General features: G+C 42.4%; 1 protein-coding gene and 1 pseudogene across 1 annotated transcript; both read left to right on the top strand.

The window, feature by feature from the left end:
* Positions 1 to 2,025: 2,025 nt before the first annotated feature.
* LOC100846126 (fibrous sheath CABYR-binding protein) lies at positions 2,026 to 4,114 on the top strand. Its single transcript, XM_010239100.3, has one exon. The coding sequence runs from the start codon at positions 2,063 to 2,065 to the stop codon at positions 3,827 to 3,829; it is 1,767 nt and encodes a 588-aa protein (XP_010237402.1). The 5' UTR covers positions 2,026 to 2,062; the 3' UTR covers positions 3,830 to 4,114.
* Positions 4,115 to 5,582: 1,468 nt separating this feature from the next.
* LOC100846433 lies at positions 5,583 to 12,637 on the top strand (annotated as a pseudogene).
* The last annotated feature ends 1,723 nt before the right edge of the window (positions 12,638 to 14,360 follow it).

Raw genomic sequence — 14,360 nt, forward strand, 5'->3', positions numbered from 1 at the left:
CTCCACCCGCCGTTTGTTTGTTGGACTCCGGCAACCAACGACCCTCCACGATGGAAAGATAAAAAAAGCTCATGTCGCAGAACAGCTCCCAGCCGGCCATGAAGCAGTGATGCGGCAAATCACAATACGTGCTCCAAGTTCTCATGCTATTGATTGTACGTGGTGCTCCATGGTTTCCATTTTCGGGGAATTTTGTGAGTACATGCTGTTCGTGCCATTGTATGGGTCAAGTGTGGGTGAAATCAATAAATTCACCCACACTTTAAGATAAATTCAGTCAATTTGGTATTTTACTCTGAAATCGACTTTTAAACTCGTCATTTGCAATCACATCAACAAACTCAACACTTGATCAAAATTTGCAGCAAACAGGAACATTTCGGACATTCCACTCTCATCCAGCTGCAACTACAATTTCACGATCACTAAACGAACAACAAGTCAGATTTCAGCTTCAGCCTTCCAGCTCCAGCAGAAAATTAGTTTCTTCCAGTTTCAGTTAGCTTGTTTTCAGCTCCAGCCTAAACAAAGACAGCCTTATAAGTGTGGCTGGTTAATATATCACTGCTACGTACATTAAGGATCCACACGCAGCTATCTACTCCCTCCGTCCACCTTTACCAGCCGTTTTATTTGAATAGCCTCGTTCGCATATACCAGGCGTATTAGATTTGGACTAGGGCAGAACGCAACTGATTGGGTCAGAAAAGTGCGTGAACCAATTGCAGGCGATCCATGCGCTAAGAGGCTAGCTGTCTTGGTACTTGTGAAGAAACTAGCGTGCCTACTAAAAGCGGACGGAGGGAGTAAAAGACAATGAAATTTGCATACCTACTAGCCGAGCACGATACAACATCCGTCGGCCATGGGCACGTGGCAAGCTGCATCTTTTGTTTAAGCTCAATGGCCTGCAATAGACCCCAGCCTTTAAGGGAGAGCATGTTCTATTTGAATAGAGTATATTAGTTAGTACTTGTGCATTTTACCAGAGGAAAGTACAAGAACTACTAACTAATATATGAGTGCTAACTACTCCTTCCGTTTCTAAATACTTGTCGTGGTTTTAGTGCAAATTGTACTAACTAGTATATGTGATTAATGAGATAACATCATACAATGATAAGAAAGTACTTTCCGAAACGAGTACTTAATAAAACAAAATAGATGGCGTATCCAGTACAGACCTTCATTCGGTGTAAACTATCTATGACTATCAATTCTAAAACGTGTGGTGCAGATGAAAGGTGTTATCAAGAGTTACCAATTGTGGGATAAGTACGGGTCTCATGTGAAAAAGGTGTTTAGATGGATGTTTTGATTCCCACCTTCGATTTGCACCACATGTTTTAAATCCGATGATGGTTCAATGAATAGTTTGCAAGTTTGCACAGAGAAAAGTTTTGCACCGTATATGTAACTAAAAAAATATGCTATATATTTTGGGGGAATACTAAGTAAATAAAAATTATGGCTTGTAAGCACACATTTCTTAGGAGCTAATTTTTTTTGGCAAACCTTAGGAGCTGAATATAAAGTTCGAAACTAGAAAATGGCTACCCTAAAATAGTTGGAGCAGAAGGGAGTTTCTTTTGGCAAACCTTAGGAGCTGAATAGAAAGTTCGAAACTAAGAAAATGGCTACCTAATATAGTTGGAGCAGAAGGGAGTTTTTTTTTGGACTGGAAATTCCTTGAAAATATGTCGTTTTAAGCAAAAAAAAAAGTTCTATACATTCTGGAACATATTTCATACCATATATAGTACAGTAATAGCTTTGATTCCTTTTTTAGCAAAGCAACATGAGGTAAATTCCAAGTCTACCTTGCACTATTAACTAGCTTCCATTATTCCTCCTGTCTTCACGGCAGGCGCTTAATTTTACAGGAGGTCAGATACTAACCATCCAACCATTCACGGGAAAACTCCAGAGACCAAAGACGACCTCTGGTTTCCCGCCAAATGCGGCCTGTCACATGCTCTCCCTCCCAATTCAAATACCCCTTAGCCCTCTTTCAAACCTCCACTCCAAACTTTCCCCTGCACCACCTGCCATCCCTGTCTTGATGATCACGATGAGAGCACACGTCCTTCTCCTCCTCCTCGCCGTTGCCACGGTGCCGCTCACATCGACGGCACTTAGCCCCGACGGGCTAGCGCCTAGCACCTACGCCGCCGAGCAGCAGAAACCAGCGCCGGCGGCCGATGCCAAAGAAGAAGCCCCTAAGGTTGTTGCCGGGGCAAATAGCAATGTTATGGGTGGTGCCGCCAGCGGCCTCAACTATGCTGGTGGTGAGAAGAAACCCAAAGGTAAGAGTGACGACGCCGTGAAGAAACCTATGGAGAACCCGGAGGCCAAGGTCATCCCTGGAGTCAAAGCTGCAGAGAAGAGCAATGTCTACGAGAATGCCGTGGCCTCTGACAAGAAAGCCCTCGATGCTATGAAGAAATCTAAAATCAAGAGTGAAGAAGCCGAGGAGAAAGCTGACGAGAAGAAATTAAAAAGTAAGAGCGAGTCCTTTGGGTATGACAAAACCGAGAGGAAATCCAAGAACAAGAGCGACGACATGGAGGACGCCGAGGCCAAGAAGAAACCCAAGAACAAGAGCGACGACATCGAGGACGCGGAGGCCAAGAAGAAACCCAAGAACAAGAGTGACGACATCGAGGACGCTGACGCCAAGAAGAAATCCAAGAACAAGAGTGACGACATCGAGGATGCCGAGGCCAAGAAGAAACCCGAGAAAAAGAGTGACTCCTACGAGGACGCCGGTGCCAAGAAAAAAGAAAAGAAACCCAAGAGCAAGGAGGATGACTCCTCGGAGGACACCAAGAAGAAATCCGAAAGCAAGAGTGAAGCCTACGAGGATGGAAGCACCAAGAAGAAGTCCAAAAAGAAGAAGAAGAGCGGGTCATCATCCGAGGAAGATTTCGATGCGGTCCCCATGGAGACGCCCGCCGACGAGTCGACGCCGGCGGCCGACACGCCCGATGGTTACCAAGCACCGACAACACAAACAATGACCGCGACCGACTCACCCGACGGCTACACTGCGCCGACAACACAAACAATGGCCGCGACCGACTCGCCCGACGGCTACGTCCCGGCATCCGACTCACCCGACGGCAACATCCCGGCGTCCGACTCACCTGACGGCTACGCTGCGCCGACAACACAAACAATGGCCGCGACCGACTCGCCAGATGGCTACGTCCCGGCGACAGACTCACCGGATGGTGAGGTCCCGGCATCCGACTCGCCGGACGGCTACGACGCCTCCACAGAGAAATCCAGCAGCAGCAACAAGGTCAATGTGCAGTCCTTCGATGACATAGCACTCCCAGTCCCACAGCCGGTGCTCAAAATGCTAAGCCCACTCATCAAGGCCCAGTGCGCCAAGACTGAATACCCTTCCGTCTGCGAGACCTCCATCGCCAAGCTCCCCTTCATTCCCCCGGTGCTCGACAGCGTGGGCGTGCTCAAGCTCGCCATGGACGCCGTGCGCGCCAGGATCCAGGAGGCCAAGAACGACGCCCTGGAGGTGGCCAACGAGCCGGGCACCAGCAAGCTCGCCAAGGGCGCCATCAGCGACTGCCTCCAGCTCTACGACGACATCAGCTACAGCTACGACAACGCCCTGGCGGCGCTCAAGCGCGGCGACAAGGCGTCGGCGGTGGCCGCCGTCGACGGCGCCCGCACCGACATCGACACCTGCGACAGCGGCTTCAGGCAAAGCTCCAAGGGCAAGCCTCCCTTGGCCGGACAGGAGAAGCTCCTCGCAAAGCTCTCCAGCAATGTCCTCTGCATGAACAGAAACCTCAAACTTTATTGATTAAATTCAATTCATTCATTCACCTGGCTGCCTGGCCATGGGTTTAAATTACCATCACTTGATCGCTTCTTGTACCAAATGTCCTCCAACAGAGTCTTGCTTGCATCTGTAATATGTAAGTATGTGTATCACTATTTATATGGTTGTGTACTTGTGTCTATATGTTGCCATGTACTGACATTCATTCACCTCCTGTTAAACTTCCTTTTTTTTTTCTTCCTAGTGATTCATTCATCACTGTTGATGTTTAATTAATCTAGATGAGAATTTGAAATTTGCACATAAGATTTGTTGAGAAATTTTGGGGTGTATCTTGCTAATCTGGACTGGGATGTGAACATTTCGCACAAAATTAAGATGGTTTAGAATGTCCTGCAAATTAAGCTTTGATTTGAAAACTGCAACCAGAAGAAATATATTGAAAAAAAGAGGGGCAATCCAAGAATCATATATCACTAGACCAAATGGGCGCCCTTGACTCTATTTTTAATCCGGTATCAGCTTTACTAATCCTCCTTAATTTCCTCATTACCAATCGGTCCAATCGGCTTTATTGGTTACCCAGGCAATAGTTCATCCAACTTCCTCTGGTCCCAAAATGTAAGGCCCAACACATGTCAAAATTTACATTCAGACAAGAACTCGACTAATAAAACCGAGCATATATAGAGAGAGTGACACAAAAAGTAATCTTGAATAAAAATCTAAAAGATATCAGTCTTTTGTTTTTCAAGGCGCACAACCACCACCTACAGCTACAGATGGGTTCGAATCCTCAACAATTAATATAGGACGCAACTAATTGGCGGAGCTCCGCTGAAACGCAACCTGGCGGTCGATTCCGACCAGGTGCTTTGCCTCTGTGTGCACGCGTATCTCCATTCGATTGCATGCTGCTGGTCTGATGATAGCCCAAACGAGTACCGGGCCTGTTGGGCTTCCTCTTTTTCCCTTTTCCCTCTTTAAGCATTCTTTTACGTGAGAAAAAACTGGACTATTGGGCTTTCCTATTTTCCCCTTATCCCTTTTTGGGAGAATGGTTTTTAGGGAATTAAGCGGGTGGGAAAATATCGCTAAAAAAAGTGGGTGTGGGAACACTTTCAATCATATATGCTAGTCACTTTCAGTGGTAATGTTGAAGTTTTAAATTTTTCATAAAATCAAACTTTATGTTCTTTTGTGATAGAGTTTCAAATTTTAAAATAAATAGAAAGCTTAACTCAAAGGCCGCTCGCAAAGTACTAAAAGTCTGCTCGAGAAGTATTAAAAATCCGTTCGAGAAATATTAAAAGTCCGCTCGAAAAGCAGTAAAAGTCCGATAAAAAAAGTATTAAAAGTCCGCTCGAAAAGGATTAAAAGTCCGCTCAAGAAGTACTAAAAGTCCGCTCGAGAAAGTACTAAAAGTCCGCTCGAGAATTATTAAAAGTCCGTGCGAAAAGTACTAAAAGTCCGATCGAAAAAGTAAAATCTGCTCGAAAAGTAGTAAAAGTCCGATCGTTCAGACAAACTTTTAATATTTGCGGAACAAAAATTTTACAAAAATTCTGAACAATTTCATGAGAAAAAGCAAGAAATATAAAAAATAAAAAGATGGAAGGGCAACCACTTTCATGGGCATTTCACAGATGTCCCTTTCGCTTTTGCATAGTTAAAAGGCATGCCACACGCTGTCGCTTTCAGTTTCAGCCTTACAAAAACAGAAACACACACCCGGCGGCGCCGCGCGGAACATGCGGCAGAGACTCCGGCTGGCTGCGCCAGGAGCAAACGTGCTGGAGGAGCTGCTTAGGCACGCGCGGGACGATCAGGGGGATGTGCGGAAGAAGTCCGGGCAAATCAAGGCGAAGGTCAGCGGGAGAACGTGCAGGACGAGCGGCTTGCGTTGTCGGTTTCGTCCGCGCCACAGAAAGAGAAAAAGGGAAAGGAGCGGAGGTCCTCAAAGGAACGCGCTTGCGTTGTCGGCTTCGTCCGCGCCGCGCGGACGAGCGCTAGGGAGTTCATATATACCGAAACAATCTTTTGACAAATATTATGACCAGAGGTCTGTAAAATGGGTCTCAAGAATTAAATTATAACACTGCCCTGTGTGACCAGCTGTAGGTCAAAATGTGTAAATTTTGATTCCGCATATGAGTCTGCAATGCATACAGTGGTCTGTAGAATTTTTGGTTCTGTAAACTCGTCTAACTGAGTTTGTACGGAGGTCCGCTGGTCAGTGAGTGCCAATTCTCTCCCCCTTCTTCTCATCCCTCTCCATTGCCTCGCCGCCGGTGCTCCTCCCTCGCCGCTGGTCCCATGCTTGCGGCGGAGCCCGCCGCCAGTGCCAGGCGGATGGGTGGAGCTACGAGCGGGCCGGCGTGTCGCGGGGGCTGGCGGGTGGCGCCGCGGTTAGGGGGGAGCCGGAGCATGGCGGCGGCGGGGGCCGCGCCGGGCAGGGGGGAGGCAGAACCGGCGGCCGAGGCGGAACCTGCAGCGGCGGGAGCATCTTGCGGAACACGTTGGTTGCGTCTGCAAAAAGATAAGAGGAACAAGATACGGATTTCAGACATGATCCAAATCCAATTCCGTTCCGCCCCTATAACTGTTCCCCGTCCTAGGTTTCCCCAATCAATCCTCCCTCCATCACCAGCGCATTCAATCAATCCCCATGGACGGCGCTGCCGGCGATCGCGGATGGACTTCCCACTCCAACGGTGGCCGCCGCCGCCGCCCTGCTCTCCCGCTCCCCGTCCACCCTTCCGTCAACCACTCCGCCTGGTAAGAAAACTAAATTCCTGCGTTACATTACGTGCTAGTCTGTTAAGAAATTGCATTGAAGAACTCGGGAATTAATTTGTCACTAGATAGATGCAATATAGGCAACCTTTGACCTAATATTCAGTACATCTAGTTATTTGGCTAATGTTCTCTGGTGATGAAAAGTTTAGAATTTTGATACTTGCAGGAAAATTAGCGAGAGGCCCATTGGCTGTGTCATCCTGGAAGAAATTATGCAGTACATGCTGTCTCATCTGCATATTATTCACAAAAGGTTATGTTATTGGAATTCCAAAGCTCGGGTAATAAGTTTATTATACTCCCACTGTTAGTAAAATAGTTTGTTCTTGCGCAAAAAAGTTCTACTTAGCTTTTCTGCTTGGATTTTTGTTTCAGGGATCGAATTCCCAGCACATATATTTCATGGTATTTGAAAGGGGTCCAAGGGCATTTTTCGAAGCAACATGCCAAAGTCTGACTAGACTCACGGGCAGAGGAGGTCCATCGCCGAGCCTTTTAGACTCTGCAGAAGATATCATCTCCACAAACATTGATGTCCTGAGGAGCATGGAGCGCTGCTTGGCTGCTTTTCTTGCTGAGGTTTGTTAGTCTAGTAATCCCTCCGATCCTAAATTGTTTTCGTTGTTTTAGTTCAAATTTGACAAAGTAGCAACAGTGCTAAGATTCTGATACTCTAATTGGACTACAGCTGTGAAGTAGAGTAATTTTCTCATCCAAAAGTATCTGCTGTACTACTATACTTAATTTCAGACCCATCTCTGTCTATAGTTTGCAATCTATTTCTTTGGCCTACATGACCACAGTTTCATGTACATGAATTTGAATTCTACCTCGCCTCTTCGACAGCTTTATTCGGAAGCAGACATTTGTAAAGAAGGATTGACCGGGAGTCGTGATAAATCGCTACATGCACTATTCATTGCTTTGAACAATGTCTTCTTCAAGCTTGAGGAGGTACTTGGAGAGGCTGCTGATGTATGCAATGTTCGCATTCTATATATTGGATTGTTACAAGTTTTAAAAATTTCCTTCTTTGACGCGACAATGTAATAAGTTGACTACCTATTTTCAGGACCAAACTCTTCTATTCACGCACAGCGGGAATCCTTCTGAACTTCGGTTCACAAGATTGCCAGAAGTTGTTGGCACTGAGAGTCCACAGTGGACAGAGACACTATCAACAGATGGTATAAGATTGATCTATCAAAACCTCCAGAAGCTAGATAATCTTGTTTCCTCTCAGGTAGGCAACTCCCTTTTCATCGTTTGCACATACTTAATCAGCACAGAACCTTAGGACGCCTCTGTTAGATGGAATAGACAATTAGGAAATAGGTGACGTCGTGGCTTATTCCTTGCAATCCAATCATAAGTTTGCTGCTGGTGGTGCACATAACACTTGGGGTTCCTAGCAACTCAATATGGTCAGAATTTAGTATGTTACAACTGAAGGTTCTGCAATTGCATTATATTTGTATCTATGTTCGGCTCAAGAAATATAACAAAACATTTTCGGGCAAGTTGATTGTCAAAACTGTCCAGTATCCTGTAGATGAACTAGTGATAATGCGTTCAAAGTGAAACTTGTATCTCACTTAAATAATAAGCATATTTTGTTTATAATTCTACTATGTAAAGCAACATGTTGCTTAATTTATCTAAAGCAAGTTTTTTCGGCAATGATAGCTTTCAAGCCATAAAAAACCAAGTTATATGACCTTATACTGGTTACCTTACACATGTGGAGCATTGGCTTCTCTGCATGTTCTCTATGGCTCTTACGACATAGCAGCTTGATGGGAAGTTCTGGCTTGGATAGCTGGATTGGACATGCTAAGGAGTCTCTGGCTGGATTTTGGAATGAGCATGCTGAGAAACCAGTAAGATACTTTCTCTGTATACATATTATTTTAACCTTATACGTGATACTAGGGTAAGTTAACTGACTGTAAATCAAGCTATTTAATGGAGGCAATGCATTTTAGGGCTGTTTTGACATCTATTTTTACAAACATACTCCGTGAGGTACCGTGTACTTGTACTTTTTTATTATAGTATATTAACATGTCGTAATTTGATTTCATTTTTTCTTCACTGCAGCACTTGCTCTTACTATCGTGAACAACCTTAAGTAGATGAGTTCATGAGTGTGACTATGTGTATAAATGATCAAACTTGTCATGTGCATTTTAATGGTCTTCATAGTTCATATTGTTCGTTCAATTTCTGTGTGACACCAGTGTAATTTATAGGATTGCTACCAGCAGGTCTAGATAGTTCTGGCAAACTTGGAAATATAGTGTGTAACTGTGCTCCCCGCATGACTATTTATTCTCGCTTGACAATTATTAGATCAGATCTGTTGGGGACAAGTATTTTGAGTCATTCAAGGGAACAGATGGACCTCTAATGGATAAACAAGAGGCCCGACAAACTGAGAAGTCATTGCAAAGGTGGGTGTGGCCTCTAGAATGTGTATTATTGTACTCATGTTTCTTTCTTGATAATAACAGATGCATCTTCCTTGCTCAGTAGTGCAATAATTTTGCTAAATTAATTTCCATTTGTACTAGCTTTAGTTTCACATGCTTTACCTAAATAAGTATGGAATAGCTCACAATATGTACATATGGTTTCATGTTTTTTTTTAATTAAATATATTTGTATGTGTGGTTGTTTCCATGGTTTACGACATGCTTTGCATTGAAACCACCACATGTAAGGACAAATTTTCAATACCTAAAATCTCCAAATAAAAAGGCGAGCCGTTATGCCTGGTGCAGTGTACTAATAAATTAAGCTAAACCCAAATGAACTTATGTTCAGGTACAGACAAAGTTGGCACTTAATTGTTTATCCAGAGATTTATATGATAAACTCATCGCTAAAAATATGTAATTACTTTTACAGCTGTCAAACTAGTTCAACCAAAGTTAAATCTTCTAATCCTGGGGCGCTATAGGGTTGGAAGCTAGATTTTACTACCGGTGCCTTTCAATGTAGTACTCTGTTGACAATAATGCTTAGTGATATAGCACCAGGCTCATCTAAGTGTCGTTACTTATCTTCTTCTGTTTTGTTGTTATTGGTCTCTACACCTTTCATTTGGAGTGGTGTAATTTAGGACTGTTTGAACTTTAAACTATACATACTGTTGCGGTGTTGGCTTTGATGTCTTAGAACAAATGTTTGAACGGACAATTCCGGTGTTTGATTTCCTATTGTGATCTATTGCTCAATAGAAAAATTCTGCATTTGCATGCCAAAGCATTGCACATTTCATGTACTTACATATGAATTTCAGTTGCTTTCTTAAACTGAAGGGAAGGTTCTCAATTGGTATCGTGGAAGCCATGTAAGGTAGTTCAAGCTTGTCCTTAGTTGTCCACCTAGCGTTAGTGCCCTTTCTCCATCAAATGCAGCCAACAATTGATCAAAAAGGCATAGGAAGCAGGCGCCATTTGGCCCTTCTAAATCCTGAGCTTCGTTAAGCCTATTTGAATAGAACTAATTAGTGACCGAAGTTCATTTTTGTTAGGATCTATCTTTTGTGTTAGAAATTTCTAGGCGTGTGAAATAATTTGCTATATTTGGACGTTTTTGTGCACAGCAACTAATAACGTCATGATGTAGAGCTCTTATCTAGTTTTTATTATGCACTTGCACTTATTTGTTTATTATTCTTGGGGATTCCCAGTCAACTGGTAATAATTTCAGTAATACGATGTCAATGACAATTTATAACCTGAAGGCGTGGGAGGAATTAGCACTTACCCCATGCAGTTAGAATTTGTGGTTAATCATTGTGAAAAAATGGATTTTCTCATATAAATATAAGTTATCATGTCAAATTTAGTCATGGTATGCATTTAACAGTACTGATCATGTATTATGCGTGCTTTGTATCTCTTTTCTTGATAACTTAATTACGAGTTTGCATATGCTAGTTATAAAACTAGCTGACGTCTGACTATCTGTTGTGAATAATCACTCAATGAACTTCTTTTGTGGTGCTTCTCTCATTTGACACAATTATTTGACCATGGAAATAATGAGCAAATGGGACCTATATTTATTCTTTATTTTATCTGTGCAGACATGAGAAGGAATGGATGCATCAAATTCAAATCTTTTCAGCGCCATGCGTTTTAAGGTTTTTTTACATTCTATGTTTGGGTGCATTTAAAATAACCTTGCAGTTTCTTGACCATAACTTACAAACATTTCAGATTCAGAAGCATGAGCCCGATATTCTACAGTAAGTTGTAGTATTATTGCAATAGTACTCCCTCCGTCCCATATTAAGTGACTTTCTATTACATGTATATAGACGCTTTTTAGGCATAGATACATTCATATTTGGACAAATTAGAGTCACTTAATATGGGACGTAGGGAGTAGTGATTAAGTTACACAATGTTATGTTGTTTTTGTCTTATTTGATATTCTCCCACCAGACATAATTTGATTGTTTTATCACAGCTCCATTCTGGAACTGGACCAGGTTGTTAAGGCAAATATACTGGATCTTCATGAGTAAGTTATACTGTTGTTTTCTCATCATAATATAGATTAAAACACAAGGCACCTTTGTCTTGCTTATCTAACATGCCCCACATGTGATAACTGGATTGTTCTTTCACAGGGAAATACTGGGATTCATTCCTGTTTTTGAGGCAATTAAGTTAAATTTTGCTCTTCTTGCATTGGGGCTTCCTCTTCTTCTACTCCTTAGAGCACGAGCACGGGCAGTGCATGTATATATGTTAATCCTATGATTATCTTGATCTCAGTATCATATTTGTGGCATCTGGGTACAAGTAGTCGGTAGGTCTATGGAACCTTGAATGATCTTTATCCTACTTGTGCTGCACATCTCTGCAATTCGCACTGTGGACAAGTCTGAGAAATAAGCAAGAAGGATCGCTGTAGGGTATAGCGAACTATTCCTGTACTTCTGTTACTTTCTAATGTGAGCACAAGTAATGCATGTACTTGCACCGAGTGCTGTTGTTAGTTTGACAACATCACACTCACACTTGGGGCAACTCGCGCAAGTAGTTGTATGACTGAAACCTTGATAGGGCTAACTATACTATAATTTTATGTTAGGTCCAACGCACAGAGGGAAGGCGTAGGATTGCATGGCGTCTTATTGTTGCAGAGCAAAGGCTTCTGGAGTTTCAGGAATGCAATGTTCGAGGGAAGGTAATCTTTTGAGATCTTGACTCCATTTGTCCTTCTGCTGGGTTTACCAATATGATTATTGAACTTTGTTATTTATCTGCACAAATGTTGTCACCAATTACTGAGGGCTTGGAAATTTCGAGTTAGAAGTATGAGAATAGTGGGATTCTTATATGCCATAAAAGCGATTTCCTGAGGTTCCTTGTTTGCAGGACCGTGAGGCGTGCTGGAAGTTTGGATTAGCACTGTACTCCCTTGATAGATTGTATCAAGCCGTTGATTTGTACCCAAATGGAACATACGAGTGGTCAACAAGGTCACTTTCATCTAAGTTATTTCCTTAATTTCTTGTGGATGGCCAGCTGACCGATTCAGCTTGCGTTGTAGGTGGAAGGAACTCATCTTTTATCTCGCAAAACCTGGTACGGAGAAGAAAGATCAGCATGTTGTTCTTTTATGCTTGAAGGATATGTATGATTGCTCGCCATCATAACGTGGGGGTATCCAATACTGCAGTGAACTTCTTGCTTAAACTTGTTTTGCGTCTCAAGGGCATCTATAATATGCAATGTGCTTTCCATTTTAGTCGGATTGTATAGTAAGAATTTCATATCAAGCTTTTGAGAAAATATATAGGAGATATGTGTGTTATTTAAGCTGATGTTTTGCAACTGAGGTTCTGGAGTATATCTGAAGGATTGTAAATATATGGTTTATTTTTTTTCTCGTTTTCTGTATTTGGGGTTCGTGCTCTCTTTAGTTCTCTGCCTCTTTGCATCGAACATAACTTATACGGCCCTGTTTGAAACAGCATAGGGAATGGAATAAACAAGCTTATGGTCAGCTGTCTCTCGGCAGTAAAAGAACCTGTTGCTGTTTGTTATCGCTTATATGAATTTTGGGCATCAGCCTAGTGATATTAGGCAATAACGATGCGTCTGGAGTTCCTGGTCTGATGTGGCTAGTCTGATGTGTTTGTTGTGAAGTTTGCACATGATGCACGGTAGCAGCAGTTAGCAGCCCAAAGAATCAATGTATAAAATAAACTAGACTATTATTGTTCCATGGAAAGTACTGAATCAGTGCTAGTATCAGTGTGATACAAATAAGATAAGTCTGACAAGTTTATGTGAACTTGCTAAAATCTGATATTTGCACTTTATGTAAACTTGCTAAAACCTGATATAAGTGTAATATAAATAAGATAATTAATTGGGCAAAACACAAATCATCATCTATTACATAAATGCAGACATTCAGTAAACTAATATAATGGTGTTATCGACACAAATAGTAGGCTATCATGATGCTCCATTAAGATGAATGTCTTGCGCATTCATGGTTTCTCTCCATGGCCTTTTTTGCTTGGACAGTTGCGACTATCGTGAAATGCTATTTGCTTGCACGTCTTGCACAAGCGTGCGGCCTTGGCCTTGGTTTCTTTGTTCTTCTTTTTCCTTTCTTCTCCATTCATCTCATTTCCTCTCTTTATTCGTTTACATCTCCCTACCGAATGAACATCATTTGGTGGGTGTATGTCAACCTGAGTTGGAATGTTGCACCCAATAAGTGCCTCATATTCCTCTCGCCTAGTGTGCTTGATTGCCCAGGGGCTCCTCAATGCTAAACACACTTGACATTAAAAACTCCATGCCTTCATCTGATTGCTTGGCTCTTAAAATTAGATCTTCTAACTTGTTGCGTATTGTTGAAATCTTCTTCCTCGCAGCGGCATCCAAGGAGTCAGCGGGCTTCTCTTCTAGCAGGTTCCCTTCTTCATCGTAAACACTCCCACTAGAAAAAAAAATTGATGTCAGCCATATGGTTTGCAATAAGTAAGAGTAATGATGGTTATGATTTTTTTTGTACCTTTTACACCTTTTCTTCCATCTTTCCAAAATATAGAAGGTTGGAAGCTCATTTTGATTTTCAATCCTCATCACTTGGATAATATGGCGGCATGGGATTCCATGTGACTCAAATAACTTGCACGAACAATTAGCTATCATGGTTGTTGTATCACAACAGACCCCCCAAACTGTACTGGCACCAGTTTTGAAGGTCACTATTTTTATTCCCTCATCTTGTGCAATGCCTTGAATACAACAATGATCTCTTGAAGCAATTATTTGTTTCTGAAATTTTCAAACACCTCATATGTGAATACTTCACTACCATGTTTCTCCATTGCCCATGGTGTAACTAATTGGGGGATCCTATGGATGCTTGAATTCTCTGCAATCAACTCCTCTTGACGTTGGCATTCTAAAGCCGTGTCAAATCTAAGCCAGAATTCAACTAAAGTGAGCCTGCGATGAATGAAACGGTTAAAAAATGAATTCGCACTTTCCGACCTTGAAGTTGTTCGAAGAATACCCGCTAGTGATATGTCCATAAAGTAGGCTGGTATCCATGACTCTCGAAGGCTAAACCTTTTACTCAACCACTCATTGTCCTCCAACCCAAAGTCTGAAATTACTGAATTCCGCTGTGACTCAAACTTGGTTGGGGTTTCTGAACCCCATACACATGCGTTCATTCTCTTCCAAAATTCAGATTCTTCTCT

Source organism: Brachypodium distachyon, chromosome 4, assembly GCF_000005505.3.
Source record: "Brachypodium distachyon strain Bd21 chromosome 4, Brachypodium_distachyon_v3.0, whole genome shotgun sequence".
Lineage (NCBI taxonomy): Eukaryota > Viridiplantae > Streptophyta > Magnoliopsida > Poales > Poaceae > Brachypodium > Brachypodium distachyon.